The sequence below is a fragment of the Agelaius tricolor genome, unplaced genomic scaffold (genome assembly GCF_023055355.1).
Source record: "Agelaius tricolor isolate 1412-34295 unplaced genomic scaffold, bAgeTri1.0.p SCAF_1, whole genome shotgun sequence".
Classification (NCBI taxonomy): Eukaryota; Metazoa; Chordata; class Aves; order Passeriformes; family Icteridae; genus Agelaius; species Agelaius tricolor.
In genome coordinates, this window is record NW_027269261.1 from 109,511,582 (window position 1) to 109,531,834 (window position 20,253).

Here is a 20,253-nt window from a genome sequence, read left to right on the forward strand (position 1 = left end):
TGACCCTTGTGATATTCACCCGTTATTTTTTGTCAAATGGATGTTGAGCACTTGATAATTAGTGTTCCAGCCTGTCAGTTCAGCAAGTTCTCAACTCATTTTAACAGTCTGCTCATGCAGCCCATACTTCCTCAGCTCGCAAACGAGATCATTGGGTCAGCATTTAGATGTTGGTCTTAGTCAAAGCTCTTTAAAGCTCTTTAAAGTGCTTAAGAAACAGGTGATATTTGCATAATATTTAAATGCTTAGTATTAGTGTATTATTTCTTCTGTCCATGGTTTGGTTTTGGGGGTTTTTTTGGGTTGGTTTTTTTTTTGGTTTTTTTTTAAATGTCTGAGAGTGATTTACAGAGCTCAGTTTGCCTTCTATGAGCTACTGGACCCTGAAACCTGCTGAATGGCCAAAGAGATGTAGGTTTTCCTTGGAAGCAGCTGAGCCCTTGGAAAAGCTTTCAGAGCAGGAAGTAGCTGGGGAGAAGAAAGGTGAAGAGGAAGAGACCTGCAGTGTAACAGTTTTGGTAAGACAGAAGCACAAACTGCAGAGGGACTTCCCAGGGTATCAGAGAACATGTTGAGTTTCCTGCAGTGCAGGAAGCCACTTTATTGCTGGATGGAAAGCCCCCCACAGGGAAGCCCTTCTATCTCTGAGGATGCAGCAGACAGGGGTAGATTTGCTTCCAGCTGTGTTTCATTTCTATTTTCTCACCGTGAGGTTTCTGTATTTTAACACGTTAAGATTCCAGTTTTTAGTCCCAGGTAACTGCCTTGTGTGCTGCTTCAGCAGGAGCAGAGCCAGCAGCTGAAGGGGATGATTTATTTTAGTTACTGGTGAAGCAACATCTGGGACAGCATGTCCTGTGTTGGGCTTCTGTCCACAAATAAAAGGTGTGTGTACAAGATGGAGAGGGGCTCTGAAGGGGAGCATATAATGAGGACAGCCTGTGTGTGGCCTGGGTTTCTTCAGCCTAAAGGAGAAGAATAAGACTCTGGAGGGACCTAATTGTCCTCTGCCACCAAGTGAGTGTGGAGAAGAGACAGCCAGACTCTTCTTGCATGTGCACCATGAGAAGAGAGAAGGCAGCAAATAAACCCTGTCAGAATTTCCCACCTCAAAACTTACAAGGAAAAACCAGTTTTCACAATGGGTAAGCAGTGAATCAAGCTGCTAAGGGAGGCTGAGGAACCTCCATCCTTGGAAGATTTTCTTGGAAGTTGACTGAACAGGGCCCTGAGCAATCTGATTTGATCTTGAAGCTCTCTGTGCCTTGAGTAAGAGCTGGTACCAGATGACCTCCAGAGGTCTCTTCCAAGGTAGATTATTCTGCTGGCCTGTAACACATATCTTTACGTGGCAGTTTATTGGAGTATCCTGGAAATTAATGTGGGTTTAGGTACATGTCTGTTTTTTTGTTCTTTGACTTTTGAAGGTCATTCAGCAGTCAGTCATTTCTTTGTGCTGTGTTTCTCTTAGGATTTTGTAAAGCATTTAATCTTTCCATGTGAGGACTGATACCTACTGAAGAAAACTGATTTCATTGAGTCTGGTGTCAGCCTTTTTCATGTCTGATTGGCAAATGTAGAGTTTCCTTGTGTGTAACCTGCCATAGATGGGAGTGTGGGTGGTTGCAGGCATCTTAAAATCCTTCTTTTATTTGGACATATTCCTGGCCCTTCTCTGCATTGTTGTTACTACAAATCAGAAGTTTTCATACTTAGTGTTCCTTCCTGCATGACTGGGAAGAAGTGGAAATTAGATCAGCATTCTGACACCAACCTTATCTTTCTTGCATTGCTTAAATTTAATTTTTTTCCACATAGTGGCCAAATACCCTCTGCTGAAGTTCTTACTTTCTGACAACCTCTGCTAAAGGAAGCTGTCTCTGGGCTGAGATCTTGCCAGAGTGAGTCTGTTGTATTTCTGTGTGGATGTGGTGTTTCAGAATACTTTTTAACCTAATTTGTGTTCTCTGAAGTGAGCATGCCTGGAATGCCTCTTCCACTTCAGTTTTTTTCCAAGAAATCCAATTTGCACACTCAGCCTGAGCAGTGGTGTGGAACAAAGTGTGATAGGTGAGGGTTGTCAGGAGGTTTGCTTCAAAAGCACAATCCTGGTCTGAACTAAATGCAAATACAGTTGCACCCATAAAATACTGTTGTGTGTGTGAAATGTATGGTAGTTGAGATTTTTCTTACCTGCTTATGGAGACTTAAAATTTATTCCTGGGGTATATATAGCATGAGCCTTAGTCATGTAAACTCTCTCAAACATTTTAAAAGAAAAATACATTTTTGATAATGAGTGACGACCACATTACCATGGATTGTGCTCTGATCTTTACAAGTCTGTGTTGTGAAGCTACTGAACAGCCATCTGTGGTTGTACTAGGGTGTGCTTAGCTGAATTTCAGATGTGGAGAGAGACAATGAAGAACAGAGGGGCAAATAATGGAAAAAATGTTAAATGTAGTGTTTGGTTCATTCCTTAAATTATAGTGTGAAATGTTAAATATGTGGAAAGTCATGCCTGATGAACCTGATGATAGTCTGTGCTGAAGTGATGACCTCAGTGGATGAGGGCAGAGCAGTAGATACCCTTTATCCTGATTTTAGGTCTCTTGGCACTGCCCCTGTACCATCCCCAGGCACAAGCTACTGAAGGAGGTACTAGATGAGTACACAGTGATGAGCTGTAGTGGGTCTAGTGCTGGCCAGATGCCAGTGCACCCACTAGAATTATTTACTCATTTTCTGCTGCAAGATAAGGATTAGGAGGAGAGCAAAGCAGGCTCAAAACTTTAAAAGGTATAAAGAAAACTTTATTAACAGAACTAAAAGAAAAATAATAAGAAATCAGAATAAACCATCAGAAGACTTCTCCTCCCCCCTCTCTGATAACATAAAGAGACAAAATTTGGTATTTTCAGTCAGTTTACCACTTCTAAAATAATTTTTCTGAAGTACACTTAGGGAGAGGAGTCTCCCTTGCCATGCCATGGAGTCTTTTCCATAAGAACCAGTTCTCTCATGGTTTTAATTTTCACAAATAGCAGCTGCCCACAAATCTGCAATCGTGAAGTCTCTCCCATGCTTTGGTGTCTTCCCACAACTACCACTATGGGTCATTTCAGCTTATTGGGGTGCAGTTTTAAGGATGAACTGCTCTAGTATAGAAACAAAAGTTCCTTTCTTTTATCTCTGGGAACAGAGGTTTTCTTCTTCTATCCCTGGGGCAAGGTTTCTCATCTCTCTCTGTTCAAGCTTCTCATTGGATCTCAGCTACTTCAGCATCTGCTTGTTTCAACACTGGTGCCTCTGCTCATGGCTGTAGTTGGAACACTACATCCCCCCAGTGCATTTCATGAGTTACAGGGGAGAAAAATGTCTGATGGATCAATTCTGTCTTCACCATAGCCTTGCAAGAGAATCTCAGCCCAAGACTAAGGCATCTCCTCATTCTTCTCCCATCTGGGATTTGACTCCTTTTTCACTGACCTTGGTGTCTCCATGTTGTTTTCTCTATGTGCCTTCACCCTTTCCATTTCTCCCACTCGAGAGAAAGGCAGGAAGCAAGAGAGTTTTTCCTGGCTTTGTTTGTCTTTAAATGTGATCTTACAAAGGCATATTCAGCTCTCTTAAGTGGTTTAACAGGGTGTCAAGATTCAAAACTTGCCAGCTGATTGGTTCTGTCAGGTCCAAAGGAAGCTGCCAAGGTCCTTACAGGGAATCACTTCTGTAGCTCATGGATTTTTTTCCTTAACTAAAAACTAAACTACGTTAAACCACAACAGGACGATTGAAAAGTGGCTCAGCTGCTGAGATAAAAGGGTTGAGATCAGCAGCACAAAGTCCAGCTGGAGGTCAGATATTGGTGGTGCACCCCTAGGGCTGCTGCTAGGGCCAGTGCTGAGTGTAAGCATCTCCTGTAGAAGAGTGAATAAGCTGAATCCACACTCTTCTCAGTGGTGTTCAGTGAAAAGAAATACAGTGGACACAAACTGAAAAAATGGAAAATTAATTAAAACATTAAAAAAAATTACAATAAAGCCTTCTTTATATGGTAAGGTGATCAAGTGTTAGCACAGTTTGCCTTGACAGACTGTGAACTCAGTCTTTGGAAATATTTGAATCCTGACTGGGCATGACCCCGAGCAACCTGCTCTGGTTTGACTCTGCACAGAGCAGGGTGTTGGACTAAATAATCTCCAGACTTGCCCTTCAGCTGCAGCTATTCCCTGATTCTTACTCATCTTTCTTCCCTAATAAAAAAGTCACAACTTCATGCAACACATTCGTATAAAAGCTCTTTATAAAGCAGAGTTTTCTTGGTACATTCAGGAGTGTTGATGTATTGGTATCAGACTGCTCCTGGTTCCTGTTTGCCCTCACATTGCAGACAACTTAAAATGATCAATTGCTCATACTGATTTAGCACCCCTTAGAATCATTTTATCACAGACTTTATTACACAAATTTGGGCACTTTTTTGACTGGCGCTTGTTGAAGTTTTTACCCAAATGAAAATCACTCTGGAAGTAAAATAGCTTCTAGCATGTTCTTTGTTTAGGTTATAACAAGCTCCTGTTAGATCTGGGTTTGAGACTGCATTCCCAGTTTAATGATAGACACAACCCACTGTTGGTGCTTCATCGGCTCTTTTGGTAGGAATCTTTTTTAAGTTGTCCTGGATCATTGCTTTTTTCCTCCTGATTTGAGTCATCACTACAAAAGCTGGAGTTGATTCAGCTTCCCAATTCTTACCTGGCTGCTTACATCCAGTTGGCCTGGTTTAGTGTTCATTTACGTGTGCTTTGCTGGCAGTGTAAGGACTTGAGTGACTTCAACCAAATACTTGTTCCTTTTCTGATGCCTTTTTTGTTCTTTTATGCTGAGTGTGTTGCAAACCCCTCTGCTGTGGTTCCAGGTGGCAGGCCCAGACAATCAATCTAAGTTTATCTGTGCTCAGCAAACTTCAAGAACTGTTCTTTCCCTGATTCTGTGGCTGCAGGAATGTGTTTGACCAGCGGAGCCTCTGAGCTGAGCTGACCATGCACTTGGGTATCACGACTCCCACGCTTTCTCCCAAGCTATTTCATTATTCAGCATTGCTGTTAAACATCTTCCCTGTGAATCATTGTGCCCATGATTCTGATGTATTGGAAGATGTAAAATGGTGTGAGATAGGAATGTGCTCAGGATTCTTTTTTCCCCTCTCCAACGCAATCGCTCTTACGTATTCATGCTGCTGTTTTACATTTCCGTTTCCAATTTATCACCTTCTTTGCTCTGCATTTATTCCCTCCCACACTTAAAAATCCTTCAAATCACTCCTCTCTTTTTCTTTCCCACAGCAGTGCCAATCATCCTGTCCTGTTAACATTCCCACAGACATCTTGGAGTTTGTTCTTCAATCACAGGAGTTATTCACTTCCTATGCCACAAACATCTTTTCTCTCTCTCTCTCTCTTTAAATTGTGCTGAGGTGTTGTGAAGTGACATAATCACTTCTCTTTCTTTACCTGGAAGTATTCTGCTCCTGAAACCTGGGAATGCAGTGGCTTTTTCCAAATGCTAATGTTATGTTATCTTATGTGGGTTGTTGGTCCTGGTCAGCTTTTGGTCCCAGTCCTGATCTTTCATGCTTTGAAGACTTAGAGCCATCGGCGGATTTGTGAGTGCTGACCTGTTCATGAGTTCTCGTGGGTCACACGTGGGTTGTCATGAATATGACAGATAAAATTGCTGCTAAAAATACAGTTCAGTAGGAGATATTCACAACCTTCCCATGGATTGGTACTTCTGCTACTGGCACTGAAGGGAGTGTTCTCCTCTTCTGCACTTTGTTCTGCACCAGTCCTGCCTTCTCTGCATTAGCAATTTTCTGTTTGAAATTATTTATTATATGTGATCCCCCATTCATTTATCTGAGATAAACCATACGAGACAAAAATCTATTAAAAATTCTCTTCAAAAAGAGTCGAACTTTAAACTTCTGCTGCTTTATTTTAGCATTCAGGTGTATGGATTGCAATGATCTTTTTCAAACACCTTCCAAACGTCTGTTGAATTTGTGCAGGCTTGTGCTTACCTACCACATTTCTGCCTGTATTTAAGAAAGCTGTGTTTATGTTTGTCCAGTCATGGGGTTTTATGAGTTGGTGACACAATTCCAGGTTGATGAAATTTAAGGTTGTCCTAACGCCCTGCTTTTGATTTGAAGTGCAAGTTTCAGATGTTTTTTATTAGAATTGGTAAACAATGCACTAAAGCAAGAAAGCACTCAAATAATGAGATCTCAAAATTATTTAGGAGACAAGGTTAAAACTTTATTCTGCAAAAACAGGATGTAGAGGGAACACAGGAATCTCTTTTTCTAGTTCAGCCACTTTGGTTTTCCAGATTGCAGCAGATTCTGTACATTGATAAATGGAGGTCTGAGATACTGGAAAGAAAGAAGCTTGGGTTTGCTTGTCTGTTATCTGCCATTTTGAAGACTGAAATCTCTGTCTGGGATCTGTTCGTTCTTTTCCTTTGAATTTAAAACTGCATGGACTTCAGGCCACTTTTATTTATGTAAGTTCTGCAGTGTTCTGTTACTTAACAAATTCTTGTTGTAAATACCAGTGACTCTGGCTTCCCATTCACCAAGGGAAGTAATACTTCAATTCCAGACAAAGCAAATTCTGTACAACTGAATTCTCCATCATTATTACACGTAAAGAATTATGGACAGAAAATTATTGCATATTACAAAATACTCTATTGGTTGCAGCATGCAGCTGTCCTGTAGATTATACAATCCCTGTTTGAGAATAATGACTTCTAAACAATAGAAAAAATACCTCTGTGTTCTTTTTCTGCCTTTTAAAATTTTGCTTTGAAAAAATATTCCTTTCATCACCTTTTCCTCTAGAAGTACTGCTAAAATAGTTCTTAACCTGTAATTCTGCCTACATTTTAGGAACTGCTGTTGGTTTTGAGCATTAAGCCTGCATAAATGTTTTACTTCAGAAATTTGTATAGTAGTAAATAATCCAGCAAAAATAATTATTTTCCGTTTATCCTGATAAACGGAAGAATTTAATTAGCAAATTGAAATACAGCAGTTGTAACTGGGGAATGGCTCAAAGGCATTAGAGGAAAAGTCAAAGATGTGGGCCATTAAAATTTAACTAATTTTTTTCTAGACTTAAATTGATGTTTAAAAAATCCTAGCAGTGCATTGAAGATTCTCTGTGGCATGATTTTGTATTGGTAACTACTCTGTCTTCCAGAAAAGCTTTTGTAATCTGTACTTTCAAAATGCCCCATCCCTGGAAATAGCCAAGGTCAGATTCGACAGATTGCTCATTGCAGGGGGGTTGGACTAGATGACCTTTAAAGGTCCCTCCTATGATCCTGTGATATTTAGTAGCTTTTGAACATTTATTTTACAGCTTTGTAACTAACTCTGCATGAAAGTGGATGTTAATATAGAAACCTGTCCGTCTGTTATCCACCTTTCCTCTACAGAAACAAGGCAGCAAGTTGGGACTGTCTTCAGGGATGCCAGGATTTGTGTTTTTATCAGTGGGTGTGGTTTCAGTCCCTGTGGGTTTGTATGGCTGCCAGGGTGGGCTCTGTGTAAGCCCCTGTGGCTGCACAGTGCCCCTGGTCTGTGACCACTGCACTCCCTTGGCTTGTAGCCTTGACAGACTGATGGGAGTCTTCTGGTGCTTAGCAAGGGGCTTTTTGTGTGCAAATTTTATATATTATGTCCATCACTGCAGTGAATGTGATGCCTTGAAGGCTTCAGTGGGCTTCTTTTAGTACAGTCTAACATAACAGACTGTCCTGAGACAATCTGCAGCTTGGTTAAAGGAATTGTTTTATTGGGAAACCGGTTATTTTTAAAATCTGATCACTGTATATGGCCTGGTCCGTGTCCCTTCAGAAATTTGGCTGCATTGTTGATGTATGTAAAATACTCTAAATGTAAAATACTGTATGTAAAATACTGTAAAATATGTAAATGGCAGCCAGACATGGCCATCACATTTTAAGATTTACAAGGACATTGACATAACAGAAATCAGTAGCTCTTTCAGTTGCTCTGTCCAAAAGATAAGACACTATTTTCTTTGTTCAAGTTGTGATTCAGTTACCTTCAAGGAATGTTTCTTGGTCTGTGACTGTCTCCAGTTGCCTCCATGTGTCCCAGAAACACAAACATGCTTGAGACACACTGGGATTCCTTCCTAGTCTAAATTCCTGCATCAGCTGCAGGGCTTATCCTTGCCATGAGGAGGGGTTGCTATCACTGGATATCATCCAATGTTAGAACTCTCTTTAGCGCTCTTTTAGTGCTAATATAAAGAGTTGTGACCTTCCTGTGTTACACACATTTTGGAGCATGAATTTCTTGTTGTTTGACTTGATGAAACCAGGGCCATGGAATGAAACAAAGCAGTTCCAAGTGATCCTTTGAGAGAGCAGGTGGTACAACCAAGGTGCCTCTTGCTGTGTGTTGTAAAATCTGAGCCTAAATTTATCTCTGTGGCCTGAGAAAATTGTAATATAGTTGGTGGGATCTCCAGTGAAATAAAGTAGGATTTTGCCTGTTTATCTCAAGTTGAAGGATGAAGTTCTGACTATAAAATCTCAGTTTGTGACTAAAATGCACAGATACTACTTTAAAAATTCGTAATAAATTGCAAATTAATACTTGAATCTTTTTTGTCTTTTCAACAATGAGGAAGCAATCAGCTTTCTATAGTAAGCTCTGCTTGCTGCAAGGAAAAAGTGTTGAAACAAATTCATATTTTATGGTAAACATTAGTATGGAACACCTCACATCAAAGAGCACAAGGTGTGGAGAGGACTGGAGTTTTTTAGTCAGACACTTTTTCCCCTTTAACTGAGATACTCTGCACTGTATAAAAATGAGGCTATTGGATTAACTCTTTCATGGTTGACATTTTTGAGTGCCTCAGTGCTTCACTCTCCATTCATAGCTTATTTGCATTATTCTAATTTAATTGAATTAAGAGAAAATTAAGTGGTCTATAGCTAGGTCATAAGCTTTTAATTGGAGTTGTATCCATAATTCCATGAATTGATTCGTGTGACCAGAATAGAATATTACTATGAAATTGTGTTAAGAGAATGCAAAAATAATTTACAAATATAAGTTAAATCACCAATAAATATTCCCAGATAATTTAATGAGCTTACTTGTGAAGAAGTACAAACAACTAAATATGCATTGCTTGGTGCTGAGGTGAAGGCAGCTGTGATAAGGTTGTGAGCAAAAGTCAGAGCAGAATTAACTAGGACACAAGTGGTCATGAATAGGAATGCAGAACTGAGTAGGAGGTAAAGTCACTGTGTACTAACAGATAATTTTAACTACCATTTCTGTTGAAGACTTCCCTCATTTGGATGTTTAAATCTATGTTGAACAAAGTGATAGATGGACTGGGCTACAGAGTACAACTCCCATCAGATTATTGGGTCTGCATCTGTGTATCTGGACATGCACAAGTTGCTGTGGGACTGAAGTTATGACTTGATAGAAGTTTTACTTTACAGTTTCTGAGATCCAGTGATTATATGGGTTTTTGACCTTTGCAATTGGAATGTTTTAATACAGTTGAAAAAAAAAAGATTGGACAGGTCCATTAGGCTCTAGAAAGTATTGATTGATAAAGTGTGGCTGGGAGTGAACTAAAAGATCATAAACATGGTCAACAATACCAGCACAAATGTGGGACTGTTGCATGCTACTGGGTGTCAAAACCAAGCTTAGAGTATTCCTGGAAGACTTACTTACCTGGAGTAACTGAAAGTGTGGTTTAGGAATCAGTGCTAGGTCCCAAATGTGTGTAGCCACTTAAAGTGAAATCTACAGATAATTAACCAACATATTCCCAAAGTTCAACAAGTTCATAAGCTGGGTTTGCATAGGTGTGAAGTGACCAGAAGATTATAAGAAGCTATGAAAGAATAAAAAAGTAGAGGATGAGAAAGTCTTTTTTCCAAGAAAACAAGAAACTTCACAGAAAGAGTTATTCCTGATTTCTCCAGTTTTGATACGGGCTTCTGATTAAAACTGAAGTACTTAAAGTAAAATGAACAAAAAAACCCCAAAAAACAACCAAACAAACAACTTACAAATAAACCCTATTCTAAGGTAACAGCTGAACTTGCTGTAGGTTAGTTGGACCCAATATTTGGGTTCTCCCCCTTCTGCCTTTGGCTTTCCTAAACTTTTTTTCCTTTTCTACTTTCCTATCAAAAGTAGAATGAGTTGGAATTTTTGTATGGAAATGTTCTGCTGCAGGAAGATGCTTTGGTTTGGGGAATATCAGGCATCTGGGTTCATTGTTTGAAGCTCCATGTTTCAGAAGGAAGCTGTCTGTTTAAATATAGATCAGTTGCTTTGAAATAAGATCAATTTTCTGTCACTCACTTGTACTTTAATGTATTTGCTATTTAATTATTGTCAGTTTAATATTGACGATGCCGTGTCAAGCTCTTTTATATTAGAGAGTGGAGTAACATTATAGAATAACTAAATGGTTTGGAACTGTTTTAAATACATTCTGAAACCACACTGATATCTCATATTTGAAATGCCTATATAGGAACTAGCTCTGCTTCAATTTTTAAATTGTTTTATTTTTGTGGATGTCTCTTTAGAGCTGTATCACACTTCATAAAAATATGGAGATGCTGAATAAACAGAGTTCAAAACATAGGAACAGAACTGGTTCTGGTCCTTTCCTGGGCTGGGTCAATGCAAGACTGTTTCTTGAGTTCAGGTTAGAAAAATAAGTTTGGGTTTTAGGGAGAGGAAAAGGGGGAAACTAAATCTGATCTGTCTTCAAATAAGATACAGGCTGTGAAATGGCCCATCATGGTCTCTTTCTTCTGTTTGTGAAATCAATGAAATCAGTCTTGTAAGGAGAAACTAGGATAAATCTATTTTATAAATACATTACAAGTGCACTAATAACTTAGAATTACTCAGGTTTCTTTCTTCTTTTCTTATTTCACTTTAGAGCCATTGGAATCTTCATACCTGACTTTTAGGTCTTATTGTATCTAATCTCCATCTGTCTTTTGAACATAAATAAAACAATAATAGCAGAGAATTGATCAAAATAGACAATAATGTCACCTGTAAATAAAACAAAAAGTAATATTTGGATATGGCAAATCTTAAGTATCAACACCTTTTTTTTGTCTGCAGTTTAATCAGTGGATTAATAGAAGAGACTATTTGTTTTAAAGTGTTGCAGTAAAATAAATCCCACCCTATACTATCAGGATAAAATAGCAATTACGTAAGAAATCTATTATTCATTCCTTCATTATTTGCTGTCTGACTGCATGCTGTTTGACAGTGGGCTTTTTTCTCTCTCTCCTTTTTTTCCCCCTTTGAACTGGGCTGCTTTTGCTGGCTTGGCAGTAAAGGCTGTTTTCTCTCAGCACAGCCATTAAATCTCTCACCTGCGTGTCCTGTGCAGAGCTGCAGTTGAGAGATAAGGTTGGTCTCTCTCACAGCAGTGAGCATTGGTATTCCAGGCTCTTCTTTCAAGGGCATTTTGCTGTGATGAAGCGTCTGAAATGACAAGGAAAACATACAGGCATGTTAAATACCCTTGCTAGTCTGAGACAAGTAAAGGTAAATGGAAATGATTTTAAAATACATTTTGAAGCTGTTAACAGAGCTTGTGGATAACTGCAAATCACAGTTTTAGGCAGGAGCATTACGGACCAATTCCAACTGGCATCATCCATTAAATAACAAATAGTAATGGAGAGTCCTTGTCCTGCCCAGATTACACTTAAAATCTAAATAAAACACAAAGCTCTGAGCTATTCTGAATGTGTGTTCCTGCATGCTCTTCATCCAAGGTTACAAAGGTAGTTCTTGTGAAGAATTGAATCCATTTCTTCAGTGTCTTATTCCTGTGACAGCCCCTGAGCACTTCCATCTTCCCACTGGGAACCGAAGGAGATACTTGGGATTTCAGTTTCCTGCAGCTGTCAGAGCACTGGCCTGGCATCCTCTGTGTGTGTGAATCTTGTACAGAATCCTTCTGGGACCTGGGTTTAATTCGGTTTTCAAGTACTGCAAGAATAAACATATGTGAGGACTTCACCTGTTTTGTAGTCTTCATCATTATAACTTTTATAAAATTAGAGACAGCATAAAAATCTGTTTTACATGTGCTCATTAATATTGGATGCATTGACAGAGCAGGTATCACCATTCCTATCTTGCTGTTGGAGAAATCGAGGAACAGTGATATCTTTATGGGTAGGATTCAGTTATAGATTAGCACTTAAATTACAGCATCAGTTTATACATATGTACATATGTGCTAGATGCTTATCTTTCTGTTGTAGTTGCTGGAAATCTCATTAGCAGTCAGAGGCTGGAGAGAAATTCAGTCTGTCCTAAACTACACAGCAAGTGATTGATCAGCAAAATCCCACTCTAATAGTCCATGGAGTACATTGAACAGGGAGTGTGTTGAACAGTTGCCCAAATAATAAGTGCTAATTTAAATATATTAAAGAACCTCTTGGGGCCTCTGGCTGATGGTTCAGAGGAGGGTGATTTCCAGAGGTCCTGGATCATGTCTGTCAAGTCTGTATGTGTGTCTTGGATACCCTTAGGTATCTCCCATTGCATTAGCTATCCATGCTGGAGCCATGAAATTAACTCCCAAATCTGTTGCTTATATTGGCAATGTGTGTATACCAGCATGTGGGGATCTCTGTTTAGTTTTCTTAATTTGAAACCTATGCAATTTATCAATGATCCTGTGTAGCTAGGCTGCAAATAAATTCAGCTAACACTGCAAGATTATGATATTCTTCTGTTGCCAGGGATTCATGTGTGTGTTATGTATTCTGTAGGTGGTCGTGGGTTCACCAGATGAATCAAGGGTGTCTTGACTCCTGAACTGCAGCAGTTTATTTTACCAGAGAGAGAGGATTGCAATTTGGGACCATAACAGTTGTTTTCCTGTGTGGATCTGGCACAGAAAAGGATTTGTAACCATTCTGAGTTGACAGAAGACACACGCACAGATTTCCACCCCCTCACACCTCCCTGAATTTACTTGGAAGCGAAGAACTATGAATGGTACAGCCACGTTAAAATAATTGAGCAGCTCTGACTCACAGTTGCAGCTTGTGTGTAGCTAAATGAGACAGCAGAGTGATGCTGCCTGACTGACACAGTTGTTTATGCAGTCACTGAAGTATTCTCCCACCATGTGCAGGCCTTTGAGTTGTTTGGTATTATCTTTATTAAAGAGGGAGAAATCCTTCATAATGCTGATGATTTGTTTTATTTTCTTGGATGCCCTCAGATTCCGAGACCTAGAAGCATGACTGACAGAAAATTATTGCCTACAGAAAAGCAAAATATCACTTAAAATACAGAAAAGCTGCCTATCATGAAAGCAAAGCCAGCCAAGGCATTTTCTAAAATCAAAAGTGTCTGCATGTAAGAGGAACTTACTGATTTAGGATTATTCTAAATTTAATTGAACTTTTATTGTCTGGTCAAGATTCTGTGTCTTTAAAAATCTTCATAGGAATGATTATTTATTATGAGAAGTGGTGAATTGGAGTCCTTTTTTTTGCCACAATTGATGCCAATTTAAGATTTGTAGAAACTATAGCTTGGGGGTCAGACTCATTGTGGGAAAATCAGTGGGTTTGTAGCTGTTGGATCGTTCAGTGTTCCTTATTCACTGCAAATGATAGCTAAATATTCTCTTTAAAATATACACTTCCAAGCAGTTTGATGACTATTCAGTTTGCTGGTGTGTTCCTCTGGCTGGATTTGTCTGGTGCTTCCATTGTTTTGGGGGTAATTGACCTTAGCACAAACCAATGCTCACTGTGTTTAAAAAGAAAATAATTCTTTCACTGGGTGAGCTGAACCCTGCCCTGTTTTCAGTGTTCTATTTTCCTTATGTCCTTGTGAAACACCTCTTTGAAGAAGCTAACTTTGCTCCTGAAGAATGTTTGTGGTTGGCCTTTTTTATCTTCTGCTGTAGACAAAGAAATTGGAAGAACTGTCTTCTTTTTCTTCTTTGCCTAGTTGCCAAAACCAACTAAGTTATCTTTTTCTGGATTTTTTTTCAGGACTGTCTCTTACATTTCTAAAATTTTATGTGGTTTTGAAAGTATTTATGCTTTATAATACCATTAAAAATGAGATTATATTTGTAAAAGTATGCTCCTACTGACATGTAGGAGCATGGTTTAAATGCTGTTTACTTGTGTAGTAGGCTGCACAAGATCAATAGAGATGCACATCATTAAAAGCACTTCAATCAGCCATAATGTGAATCCATTCCCAGTGTTCCATTCAGCCCTCAATGGGTCATTGATGGAGGCCTCCTTTTTATTTTTCTGGATTTGTACATTGACTGAGTAAGGTTTGCACCTGCAAGCAGAGCTGCTGCAGAACTAACCCCTCTAGTACCAGTGATAACAAGCACAAGCTTCATCCATAGAGCAGAAAAGTCAGGATCTGAATTTAGCTGCTGGGTTTGGTTACCATATGGCTGGTGTTACTGTGAGGTCCAGAGCCAGTGAAGTTGCCCTAAGGCTAAATCAGTGCTAGTTTGCTTCCAAAAGGAGGCTCAAGATTTTGCAGCAGTTGTTTTAATGACTTGAGAGTTGAGCTGGAAAATCTTAAATCTGTAGTGCTGCTTATATGTGTTAAACTGAGGCACAGCTGGAACTACAGGAGGGAAACAACTCCACACACAGGAGTAAAGGCTGTGCTGTTCCAGGAACTGTACAGATCCAGAATGGTAGATTCCTGGCTGGAATGACATGACTTTAATTTTCCTTCTAGTTGAGGAAATGAAAATATAAAAGCTGATGAAAATACGAGACCTGATTATCAAGTGTTAATCACCAGAGTCTAGTGATGCTGTGGGGTTACTGTGGTGCTTGTGAAGGAACAATAACCTGGAATATTGCTCTGAGTTGTAGAATATGTCTGATGTCTATGCATGTAACTGTGAAAACTTGGTATTTCCATGCTCAGCCTGATTGTACAAATGAGCCTCAGGTGCTCCAAATTCAGCCCCCCTGAGATATTCACAGTGGTGAGTAGTGCCCCTTGAATTTCATGCAAAACTGGTGCTATGGACAAACATTAAAACAAATTAAGAAGCTTTTGAATAACTGTTCAAAACTCTCCACTTTCAGCTCTCAGAATGTATGGTCATGGTCTTAAACCCCATATAAAATTGGTGAGGGATGGCAGTAGAGTTACATACTGCTACCAGTTTGTGATCTAGAGAACCTACTGAGTGAGTATCAGTACAATGCTGAAGTGCAGGTCTATCTATAGCAATTTCTGTTTACTAAATATAATATTTTAAAATATTCATGAAACATGGCTTCCTTTTTCTTGTGAGTTTGGTGAACTACAATTAAGAAGACCATCTAGAGACAGAGTTAAGAAATTTTTTGAAAGAAATTGAAATACTTTTCTTTAAATTTGGATGAAAAGCAAGTCTCCAGAACTGGAGAAATAAGTCAATATTAACCAATTTTAAAGTGTTCAATAATAAATTTTTCATTAACATTAGGTGAGACTACAAGGAATTGTGGAGTGCCCTGAACAAAAACCATTCACACAGGAATATGTCTTGATTTCAAATGAGAAGTGAGCAGTAGCAAATAGAATATGACATATATTCAAAGATATTAGCTGGGGTACTCAAAAGCTTTATAGAGTTCTTCTGTTAGGTAATCTTTGTTTTCAAGAGGCAAAACCAACTAGGTTATCTTTGTAAAGAGCTCACTAAAATACCCTAGTTAGCTAGAGTGATTTTCAAGGGGAAAAATTAGGTTATACTTTGGAATAGGCAAGAAAAAGCAAGAAATGAAAGTAATTGTGATCTCAGTAAGGTTTCCTTATTCAGATGAAGTGGAAAAATTGCAGTGATTCTCTTTTGAAAGGAGATTAACAGTGGATGTGCAGGAATAATCATGAAGTGGAGCAGGTCAGTTTGCACATCAGGTGCCAGTTTTCATAAGAACATTAAGGCTATTGAAATTGATAGGTGACAGTTTTCATAAGAAGAAGAAAGGAAGAAAATAATTCCAGAACTATCCAGTGTAGCTCTGTAATGTAAGATCATTTTTCCATCACTGCTGTTGGAACCACATTCAGGCCAGGCATCACCCTCACTCTGGATGCCTTTATGGACCTTAGAGACCATCATCATCTGCTTCTTGATCTTTTCCTTTCCCCAATGCTTGTTTTGTTTTCATCCTGTTGGTCCATCACTCTTATAACTTCCATAAGACTCAGACACGTGACTCACCTTTGCTTTCAGTGTTTCCTTCCAGCTCTTTGGTAGCACTTCTGGCTTCTCCCTTTTCTGATGCCATGATTTTTCCCTTGCTGTCTGCCTACAACTTCAATCAGGCCTTTATGGCTTTTTTTCTCTTTTAGCACATACATATTATATTCAAATATACGAATAAAAGGTCCTATAAACACTCTCAAAAATGTTAACTTCAAAATATTTCTAAAAAGTGGTTTCCTGTGGTTTATGAAAAATCTTGACAATGATTAAGTGGCCAGTGCACAAAGGAATTGATAATTGTGACAAACAATATTGATTCATTTTCTGCTTTCTGCTTCCCTATCCATTTCTGTTGGTCTGTATAGTCTGGGTTTGTAAAATATTTAGTGCTGGGATAGGATTTTGTCCTGGCTGTGGATCTTAGATTGTGATTACTGCTGGGGAGGTTGCTATAAATGCAAGTTGAAAAGTGAGAAAATTGTTTAATAGAACTTGAAAAAGAATACTCTGATAAGAGATATTGGCTCATCTGTCTCAGCATCTAATGCCACTGCCCTCTCACAGTAAAGAATTTGCTCCTAACACCTAATATTAGTATAATTAGGAGTTTATCTGTGAGAGAAGTGGAGGTAAGCAGAGCAGTCTCTTACATTGAGCCATAAGCAGCTCCTGTGTTCATAACCAGTAGTTAAATATTTAATTCTCCTTATTAATCTGATGTATCCATAAATGCCAATTCTAGGCCTACAACAATTAATTGTAATTTATGGATCACGAGAATGAAATGGTAGAGAATGAAATGGTCACTTCAGAAGTCGCAAATATGTAGATATTTTATTTCTATCATTAAAAAAATTATAAAACTTGCAAAGAATAAACAGATCACTGAGTCAGCAGGTGTTAAGCACCTTCACTTCTACTTGTTTCTTTTGTTGAATGCTGTTTTATTTGTGAAGGGTTAACCCTTAGGATGGATGGTGTAAAGTTTGCCCAGTGTGAAGTCCTAATTTCAAGGAAATTTTCATGTTCTGTTCTTTGAAGGGGTATTGACTTCCAAATCACACACAGACATGCCTCTGATCTTCCTGGGGATGAGTCACAGTGCAACGTGGATGCGAAGCACTGGCATCAAATTTGCAGTGTGTTGATCACTGCTGGTGACAGGACAAGATGTTCTCTAATCCTGTGTGTGGGGTTGTAGAATGTGCTTTATTAAAAAAGAGGACTTAGAGCTATTAAAACCAGAGGGCTGAGATTTTGGTGATTTGAGGGGTTTTTTATTAGTGCTCTGCTGTAGATTTTCAAGTATAGTAAAGTCACAAATGTTACCTTGAGATTAGTGGCTTTAAATGCTGGGTTAATTTACACACAGAGTGGAGCTTTCAGTGTCAGGCGATCTCTTTCTCTTTTTTCTTTTTTTTTTTTTTTTTTTTGCCACCATAAGCACTCAGCTGAAACAACAGCTATGACTCAGTTGACAGTGAACGCTGCTTGAATTGATTTAGTCCGAGTTCAGATTTAGCACATAATCATGTTCAATTTGATCCACTGTGCTGCCTAGAGATAAAAGGGTTGAAAAAATAGATTTAGCTTATGTCAGTCTTTGTGGTGATGTCATTGCCATGAGAGATGGAATAGCGCTGTTACTATGCTGTGCCTGCTCAGTTGGTGGGTGTACGGGGGACAGGCAACCAGCAACTCACTTTAAGTGCACAGAGCTCGTGTTGGAGGCTTGCAGGCATTGCCAGCGCTGAAACTGAATCTTGGACTGTTCAATTGCAGTACTGAAGATTTTTTTTTTTATTCTTTTGTTGTTTTCTTGCATCGTTTGTGACTCTGAGCTTGCCTCACTCAGTGTACAAAGGCGGGGGATGCCAGCCCGTAGCATGGACTGTGATGTTTCCACTCTGGTTGCCTGTGGGGTTGATGTGGAGGTTTTTGCCAGCCAAGAGGTTAAGGTATGCGCCTGCAATCCTTTTGTTGCTTCTTAGAAAAGCCTTTGGGAGCAATAGGCATTTGTATGTAGCAATTGACAATAAGGGGGCAGATGAGATTCTGCTGCGGTGGTAAAAGAAACGCAGTTTAAAAAATCCGTTAATTAAGGGAGAGAAATATGGGAAAGGAAATGTGTCTGCTTTTTACTGTGTTTTGATAAGCTGAAAGAATAGCCTGGTGTTTACTCTTTAATGATGTAAGAAATGGGTTATATAACTGACATCTGTGCATATGCATGTTTCATATTCATAAAAAAATCTTTCATTGTTAATTTTGTCAAGTTATTTTTAGTCTAGTGTCACTTTTTAGATCAGCCTTGCCATAAATGTTATTTATTGATGTTGATAACCTTCAGATATCTTTACTCAGTCAAACAGTAGCTGTTTCTTTCCTTCACATTCAAATCAAATATGCAAACATTAATTTTTTGTGAAGGGCTAAAAGTTTGTAGTAAGTATCTTTGTGCATCTGCAGTGTAACAGAACACAAAAAGTTATGCATCTTGCATATCATATGCATACCTGAAAAACAATGCTTAAATCTAAGGCTTGATATTCAGGGCTCATAGTCTCTTAATTAAACAACTGCTGTAGAAAAGTCATTGTGTGTAATTGCTTACTGTTGAAATCAATTATCTTTTTCATTTATTCTCATATTATTGCAAGAAAATCACTGCAAATTAAGTTTGAAAGAGGAATTCTAAGTATGCTTTTCACAGATCATCTGAAAGAGCTCATAGATGTAATACAGTGATATTCACAGTGATATTCAGCAGTTTATAAAGGACAAAGGTACAGACAAAATTAGTTTCTAATCTGATGGTACTTAGTATTGAAAGACTGGAACAGGGTAAAAAGGATTTACAAATTGGAGGTCAAATTTTGAACCTCTGCTCTGTTTGGTTCTGAGTCAAACATTAAAGCCACTGGAAATAAAACTACTTTGATTTGCAAGAGGCTCTGATGATTTTTATTTCCCTGTTAGTCTGTTAATGTATGAGATCATTTATACTTTATACAGGTGCTTTTGTGTTGGCATCAAGAGATTCTTCTTAATTTAAGAATCTTTTTCTTAACAGTTTAGTAGTGAATTTAGAGATGAAAAAGTGAGTAATTCAGAGGAATGATTCAGGTGAGGAGTCTTGCCTGCGTTGGGACATGTTTCTTGTATTATTTTGAAGTAGTTAAATGTTTATCTGCTTATTCATTTTTCTTTTCTTTTTTTCTCTTTTTTTCATTTTAGAGCATTTTCTTTTAACATGTAGGATTTACATCTGCATTGATATGATCTTGTTTCTGGGTCTTTTTGTGTCTGGTCCGTGTTAGATGTAAGACCATGCAAGAAATTAAAGTAGTAGTGAGCTTCTTATATCCTCATGCTGCTCATATGCCAGTAGCAGTGCAAAATCAAAATTCTGACTAACATAAATCAGCAGAAAGCATTCCAGTGACTTGGGTAAGATTTAGATTAGCCTGATTTAAGCTGCAGCATCTATAAAGTGTGGGCCAGGAGTACAAGATAAGAGAACAAAAGGGTTACAGAGACATTACAGGAATTGTAACCCTTTTGTGTTTCTTGGACTTTCTGTACCTTGTTTGCTTTGGCTGAAATTGCCCTGTTTTGCCTTTTTCCCCACCATATGTTAGAATTAAAATGTTGATTGCAAAGACTTTGGGTATATTTACAGTGGGGACTGCACTGCAGACTGCACTGCAGCTTAGAAACGCAAAGTCTACTTGGAAGTTGCCTGGCTTAGAGGCTGTGAGCAGCGTGTGCTCCGTGACCCACAGCTCACTGCAGCTCCTTTCCAATGGGTTTGTCCCCAGACTCTGTTCTGGAGGCTGTGGGCAGCTCTGTGCTCATCCCCAGACTCCCCATGCAGCAGCCTGCAGTGTGGGCATCCTCTTTGGGAAAG

The 20,253-nt window shown here is 38.8% G+C and overlaps 1 protein-coding gene across 2 annotated transcripts in view; it reads left to right on the forward strand.

The window, feature by feature from the left end:
* RCAN2 (regulator of calcineurin 2) overlaps positions 1–20,253 on the forward strand; it is an 85,056-nt gene that overhangs the window by 24,381 nt on the left and 40,422 nt on the right. Inside the window, exon 1 of one of the 2 annotated variants that reach the window (XM_071447093.1) lies at positions 17,530–18,301. The exons of the other annotated variant lie outside the window; for it this stretch is intronic. Within the exon in view, the coding sequence (XP_071303194.1) occupies positions 18,215–18,301 (87 nt within the window). The 5' untranslated portion in view covers positions 17,530–18,214. Of the gene's footprint in view, positions 1–17,529; positions 18,302–20,253 lie in introns of those variants that run through there. 2 annotated transcript variants of the gene reach the window in all.